Raw genomic sequence first — 7,070 nt, 5'->3', positions numbered from 1 at the left:
GCCTCTCAATGCTTTAATGGATCCGGGAATGGGCCAGTCATTTATGGCTTGTAACTTATTCGAATCTACACTTACACCTTAGGCAGAAATTTAGTGGCCCAAATAGGAAATCTCCTTGCACCCAAACCTGCACTTAGAGAGTTTAGCATAAAGTTTGTGACCTCTTAAGGTCTCAAGAGCCACTTCCAAGGGTCTTAAATGTAATTCAATATATCATCGAAAAAGACCAAAATAAACTTCCTCAAATGAGGTTGAACACCTTATTCATCAAACTTTGAAAGGTAAAGACTGCGTTAGTTAGCCCAAAGGGCATAACTAGGAACTCATAGTGACCCTCTAGCTCACGAATTATTTTTTCTATTTCATCATTTTTATAGTAAGGGTAGCGATAAGGTCTCATGGATATGGGTTTGGTGTTAGATATGAGGTTAATGGCATGGTCATGGGATCGGTTGGGAGGAAGGCCTTTGGTTCTTCAAAAACTTCACGATATTGTTTCAAGAGGGCTTATGTAGCTGCCAGTATTTCCTTATTCACTTCCTTGCTCTCTTCAACTTGGCTCTCTAATACTTGTAGACTTATTCCCTTGATTTCCAGCTTGTTCCCTTGGTTCCATGAGACTTCTTCGATCACTTTTGACGATGCTAACCCTTGCAACTGCACTGCCTTTCCATCCGCAGAAAAACTCATAGCTAGTTTGTGAAAATCCCATAAACAATACACAATTGATGCAACCACTGGATTTTAAGGACCATATCACAACTAGCAAGTACCAACATTTGTCCTTCAACAGTAAAACTGGTTCCTTGAATTTTGACTCGAACCCCCATGCATTCCCCTTCACTTGGGATCACTTCTCCTGCAACTTGCCTATTATCACTATCAGCTGCTGCAACATTGTATCAGTTTGCCTTTTAAGAGTCAAAATTTCCATTTCCAAGGTTTTTATATTGGGAATCGGTGGTTTTTCTAAGGCATTGAACCCATCTTTTAGCTCTGAGTTTAGTGCCTTTTGGTATGGTCTGTAAAACATCATCCTCTAGAATATCATAGAATGTGTCTCTAGATATTACTTGTAACAAAACTCAAGAAATGCTTAGTAAATTAGGGTTTTTACTCTTTTCGAGGGAGAACACCTTCAGAAAATGATTGATAGAAAGATAAAAGAAATGAGATAAGAAAATAGTTGGCATTCAGAATGACATTCTTTTGGGGAACATTACAAGCATATTAGCTACAAAATAACGGAAAACATTATCGACAAAGTATCCTATGGCTATGGGCCAAACAAACAGTAGGATTATACTGGACTAAATCCAGTCCAACATGCAGGAAAAACAAAGTACTTAAATTAACAATATAATAGGCCCACGGAACACCCTCTCGACCCAACTCACACGACGCCTAATAAAACTAGCATTTCAGACTGAAGATCCAGCTCATAAACCTCCTACCAAGCCCATCCTGACGCAATCCATCAAGTAACACTTCAGTCTGAAGAAATCCCTCCAAGTACCCTGATAGAAACTCTCTCTCCCTTTGACATGCCCCTTCTTTTTTTTTTTCTCCTAATCAAGCATCCATATGTTAATAATAATTACAAAACATCATGAGGGTCTTTTCCACTGTTTAAAAACAAAATATTAGGAGGAATAAAATTTTAAAAAATACTACCAAACAAAGTGTTTGTAACGGCCCATTGCCCCCTTCTATGTAGAACGCCAGCAAATATATCCGAGCAGTGGTTGTTACAAGAAAAAATCTAGTTGTAAGTATAATTGTACATTAATCTGTACACTAATTTTTAATGTGATTGGTCAAAAAGTAAATTTTATTGAAAATAATATTAATTTAAATTTTAAGTATGAAAGAATCAATATCAATACGTAAAGAAGTATACGATTGTCCTTATATATAACAAAACTCCTGTTACAAACACCTCATATATTCCCAAGAAAAGCCCACAAAAGCCAACCCCAAAATCCCACTGTAAACATCAAATTTCCCAATCCGCCGAACAAAACAAACCACCTTCATCTCTCTTCTTCTCGTTCTTCTTTCATTTCGTTTATATGTTTCACTTCCACACCAAGTGCGACTTCAACTTCATCTCCAAAGAAATTTCTCACTCCCAGTGACAACCACGGCTGGATGGTTCTCATGGAGGCTTCTTCACAAGGGATCAATTCAAAACCAGAAGTTATTGACTATTGCGTTAATCCCTTAGCAAGAATATTGAGCAGGTGGGTATGTTTCATTTTAATTTTCAGATAAAAATGTTTGCTTTTGGTCTGAATTATGCTTTGGTTGTGGTTTTGAGCAGTGAGAACGATGCGCAGATGTATATATATCATGCTTCTTGTGATTCCCCCTTTGGCTTTTGCTGTGACTTTGACGAAGATACTTCCGGCGAGGTCGCCCGTAAGTTTCTGTTCTCTTACGCTTTCTTCGATATGATTCTGGTTTGCAGAAGAATGAATCATCTGGTTGTGCTTCAATTCTGCATCATGTTGGTCCTTTAGATTTTATGTTCGGAGAGAAATTATGAAAGACGTTTTCATTGCTGCTTATGTTCGGCGAATGTCTTGTAGGTCTATCTGAAGTTTTATCGGTTAGGCACGACCCGGATTATATTGCCGTTAAAGAGACATATAGCTCACTTACAGGAAGTACTGTTTCCTGTGGGGAATACCAACCACTGGCTTGTTCGAATGGACAAGCCGGGGGTTGGCGTTGTTACGAAGGCACAAATGGTTGATTATTATGCTCAAGCACTGACCAAGGTGTTTGGGAAGTAAGAAACAAGATTTGAGTGTTATTTTTCCTGTTCCATTTTGTGGCAACGTTTTCGACAGAGCATCAATTTGATATCCTTCCTTTGATCACCTTGTTTTTCTTAACCCTGAAAATGGAATAGTAATTTTGTAGTGAGAAGCATGCTCAAATGTGTATATATCAGATTTCTTGGCGGTCAAACTTTCGGTTCTGTTGTGATCTTGATGATGAAATTGCATGGGAACTAGCTGGTTAGTATTTTCATTTAATTTATTTTTTGCCACAATTTCCATTTTGATGCATTTTGTAGGTTGAGGACAAATGCTTCCAAATGTGCAGGTGTACTGGGTGTATTATCTGTTCTGCCAGATAAAAACTTTGAGTCGAAGAATAAGGATTATGGAGGTTTGCCCCGTTGTTTGGTAAAAATACATCCGCTTCCATATAATATCTACTTCTGATTGTAATTTCAATGTGGGTATCTTATCCTCAGTTTTTCTAGCTCGGAAATTCACTCATCTGTTTGAGTGTAATTGTATATGGTGATATCTTGATCTTTGAGATATATTAAATATAAAACATAGCCAGATTTGAAAGGTATTTGATGTTGGGGTAATGTTGCCAATTCGGTTTTTGTCTAGCTAAGCTGCTGGAAGTCTTGGAGATGTATTGAGGAAGAGAGATGCTCATGTCTTTGCAAGGGAAGCTGATGTTGAAAATAATAACTTAATTATTGCGCCATGTTACCAGGTGCTAAATCATGGATTAATAATTTATCATGGTTTTGTTAGATTGCTTAAGTATGATTAAATCCCTTGGAGAGAGGATCTCCACTTTTGAAGTGGAAGATGACATTACTCTTTAATGTTATCTCAGAGGAAACTTTGCAATTGCTTATTTAATAACCGGGATTTGTGGCATTTACTTGTTGTACTTATAAGCTACTGTAGTCATAAATCTTGATTTTTATTAATAAGAATTCAATTCGCAATGAATAATGTGTCATTCCACCTTTACCTATAGATAAAAAAAGAATCATTTGTAATTCAGCGTTTATCTAAAGTTGACCACTGGGATAAAGAAGGTGTCTTTTCCAGGAAATTTACGGGGTTCTATGGATCAGGCAGATTCTTTAGAAGCAAGTCAAACAGCCACTATAAAAACAAAGAAACTATTTATTACCGTATGCTGCAGCTTGGACTTGACTTATGGATTCTTTTTAAATAATGTCTTTTGTTGAAGTATGCCTTTCCGAGTTTAAATTGACTTAAATCTCTGAAAATAACTTCAAACACAAAAAGGTTTCCCACTATGGAAACCGATCAAAAAAAAAAAAAGAAAAAGAAAGGTTTCCCACTGTGGAATCATTTATCAGTTTCTATGCGTGGGATAAAAAAATTTCTTATGTACCAGTAACTTCATTTCTCCCTCTTTTCTTGTATGCTAACGACAACGCTTTGCAATCTCTTTCAATAAACAGGCCTGTCATTCTATACATCTGAGAAAACCTTAAGAACAGCATCTGAAGGCTTTGGTGAGCTTGTTGAAGGTAGATTGCAATTTTGTGCTTATAAAATGCAGCATTTCAATTTCTTAGTATTGGTATGCTCGTACTGGTGTAATGCTTTCTCAACAGTAAACATTATAGTGGACAAAATTTCTAAAAGGTCCAAAGGTTATGCGTTCATAGAGTACGCTACAGAGGAAGCTGCTAGCACAGCACTCAGAGATGAATGGCAAGGTTAGTTCACTGGCATCTTCCCCCTTCCTCTTTTCCTATATATATATATATATGCATACATATTTTTTTTTCCACATGAATCTTCCTTGTGTTTCTCGTTTTTAATACTCATGAATGGGTTGGTTTCACTATAGTTTTGGTTCAGAATTGTAGATAAAACAATTAAAAAAACTCTCAATAATAGAAAACTGCTCTCCAAAGTTTCAGGCTATTTCCCTAGTTTGGACTATCCTGCAAACCGGCCACCAAAATTGTGTATATTTAGTACCTGCCATAGGTCTCTTTACCAGCTCGAAATCCTCTTTCGAGTGAAGCACTTTCGAGTGAAGCACTAGTGGTGCATATTACTGAATGCTGCATCTGAGAGCCATATCCACATGAAACTAGTTATTGCAGAATGCATCCAACAATTTCTTTTTGGCTTTGAAATTGATGAAAGGACTTCCATCAATCCAGGGCCTTAGTTACTCCGTATTTTCTTGTTTCTCAAAATTATTGATTAGAACATCAATGCATGTAATAATGTTTAAATGTCACAATACTTGGATAATTTATTGATGAAAAGATAACAGGTTGAACACAATAAATCACATAACATGCAACATAAAACCTGTCGAAATTCCATCGGTTATCGGTACAACAAACGGGAACAAATCTTCAGTTTTGGCTGATATGCCACTAATTCACGAAACAAATATACATGATCTCCTATTGCAATTAGCACCATAATTATACAGTGGGTCAATTACATTAATTAACATCTCATTTTCCTATCAAAGATGCCTGGTCCATAGGTTGAAATGATCATATCTTTAAGAATGGGGAACTGAATCCAAACAAAGAAGGTGAGTGGAATGCAAAACAAACAAATAAGAGGAATTGCAATATGTAATTGCTCATGTAAGAGGATTAAAAGAGCACTGGAAAATGTTATCATCATGGTTGCAATAGAGCAAAAGAAGGTGAAAAGGCCTATTATCATCTGTCTTGGCAAATATTCAAGAAAATCATTTTCTGAATAACGCGATGTAAGGATTCCCAAAAAGGTCAAGATTGAAGTTGAGGACAAAAAGAAGGATAAGGCATCAAATATTATAAAGACGGACTTTGCCAAGCCTATATTTTTGTTTTTGTTTTTATCACCTGGAATGGTAAAGATAGCTGCAAACATAATGGTAACAATAAGACCACCCACCACCGTACATGACCTTGCTGTGTTCTTCATCCATTCCTCTCCCTTTTTCATCATGTTCTCGTGGTTTTTTGTAAACAATTGTCGGGGAGTTAAACCATCTAGGTTTGTACTTTCCTTAACCTTAGGATGGACAATTCTCTCTACCTCCTGCATTTGGTAGTAAGAAATTGTACGTTAGATCAAGAATTCTACCAAAACTATTTACTTGGATATATCATACGATAAAGACTGAAAGTCTAACCTTACATAGAAGAATGCTACCAAATTATGATAAATTTACCTAGTCCATGTTAAAATCGTTAGCTCCAATATTGAATATTATTTAGTGCTAGATATATATTTAGACCTGTACAAGGATAGAGAAAAAGACTGGAATTGATCTATAAGACCAATCCATATATGTATATCCAGGTACCTCAACCTCAGCCTTTTACGACCTGATCAAAATATAAAGATAGAAAAGGTCTCACAATCTTTGATTCTTTTATTTCATGCTTTTTAAGTGTTCTAATAATGTTCAAGATCATAAATGCCAACATGGCTAGCTGTCCCAATTTGGAACAAGAAGTTTCGGACTGCAGGCATTGGAAGAATTATGATATTTCACCTGCATGTTCAACGCGGCATTGGTGTTTCTAATTTCACTGTAACATGAAGCTGAAAATTAATGTAGACTTAGCGGAGCAAAGATCAGTAGGCCAACAAGGAGCTGCGAAAGCTCCTTTCTCTTCAGGCAAGCAAGAAAAAAGGATGCTGCTACCTATTAGAGAGAGAGAGAGAGAGAGAGAGAGAGAGAGAGAGAGAGGACCTTGAACCATTGTAACTCTCTTTGCATCTGTAAAGCTGCCCCTGGGACTTGATTAATCCTAGTGGAATCTTCTATCATCCCTGCTAAATGTAACATGTTGTTTTCATCGTCATCTAATAAACACGTCAAGGAGTCCATCATCGTATCTAGCCTGTATAGAATGCTAAAGATTTTTTCTTGACGATGCAAGACAGCAAGCATAAATATGTTCCTTCCATTTCTATTTTCGGTCCATAAAAATCGTCGATCTGTTTCAAGCATCTTAGAAATGAACTCGAAATTCCCGTTCTTGGCAGCCCGGCAAATGGCAGTATAAACTTGGCCATCCTTACGTTGTTGAGTTTTTGATTTTGATATCACTTTACACATTTGAGAAAGAAGTTCATTGTACTGGACATGGATTCTCTTCATTTCGTACAACTGCGTGATTCCTTCAACAATTATCGAGACATTGTCAATCAGTTAACAAGTTGAAATTATAAATAATTAATAATAATAATAAAAACCAGTGAATTGATTTTGATGGAGTACGGGACAGGGTATAACCAAAA

General features: G+C 36.5%; 1 protein-coding gene across 10 annotated transcripts; it reads left to right on the top strand.

Annotated features, from left to right (window-relative positions):
• Positions 1–2,098: 2,098 nt before the first annotated feature.
• On the top strand, positions 2,099–6,740 carry LOC122307578 (organelle RRM domain-containing protein 1, chloroplastic-like). Of its 10 annotated transcripts, none has more exons than XR_006241780.1 (8): positions 2,099–2,243; positions 2,324–2,421; positions 2,592–2,794; positions 2,929–3,026; positions 3,115–3,180; positions 4,256–4,324; positions 4,443–4,516; positions 6,385–6,607. XR_006241780.1 is itself a non-coding variant. In XM_043120515.1 (8 exons), the coding sequence occupies exons 2-8, from the start codon at positions 2,332–2,334 to the stop codon at positions 6,522–6,524; spliced, it is 771 nt and encodes a 256-aa protein (XP_042976449.1). In that variant the 5' UTR covers positions 2,099–2,243; positions 2,324–2,331; the 3' UTR covers positions 6,525–6,740. The 10 variants fall into 10 exon arrangements, 7 of the variants coding, with proteins under 7 accessions (XP_042976449.1, XP_042976448.1, XP_042976450.1 ...); XR_006241781.1 differs by lacking the exon at positions 6,385–6,607 and adding an exon at positions 3,417–3,525 and having other exon boundaries at positions 3,115–3,197; positions 4,443–4,510; XR_006241782.1 differs by lacking the exons at positions 4,443–4,516; positions 6,385–6,607 and adding exons at positions 3,417–3,525; positions 4,412–4,428 and having other exon boundaries at positions 3,115–3,197.
• The last annotated feature ends 330 nt before the right edge of the window (positions 6,741–7,070 follow it).

Source organism: Carya illinoinensis, chromosome 4, assembly GCF_018687715.1.
Source record: "Carya illinoinensis cultivar Pawnee chromosome 4, C.illinoinensisPawnee_v1, whole genome shotgun sequence".
NCBI lineage: Eukaryota > Viridiplantae > Streptophyta > Magnoliopsida > Fagales > Juglandaceae > Carya > Carya illinoinensis.
This window is presented reverse-complemented; position numbering and strand designations above follow the sequence as displayed.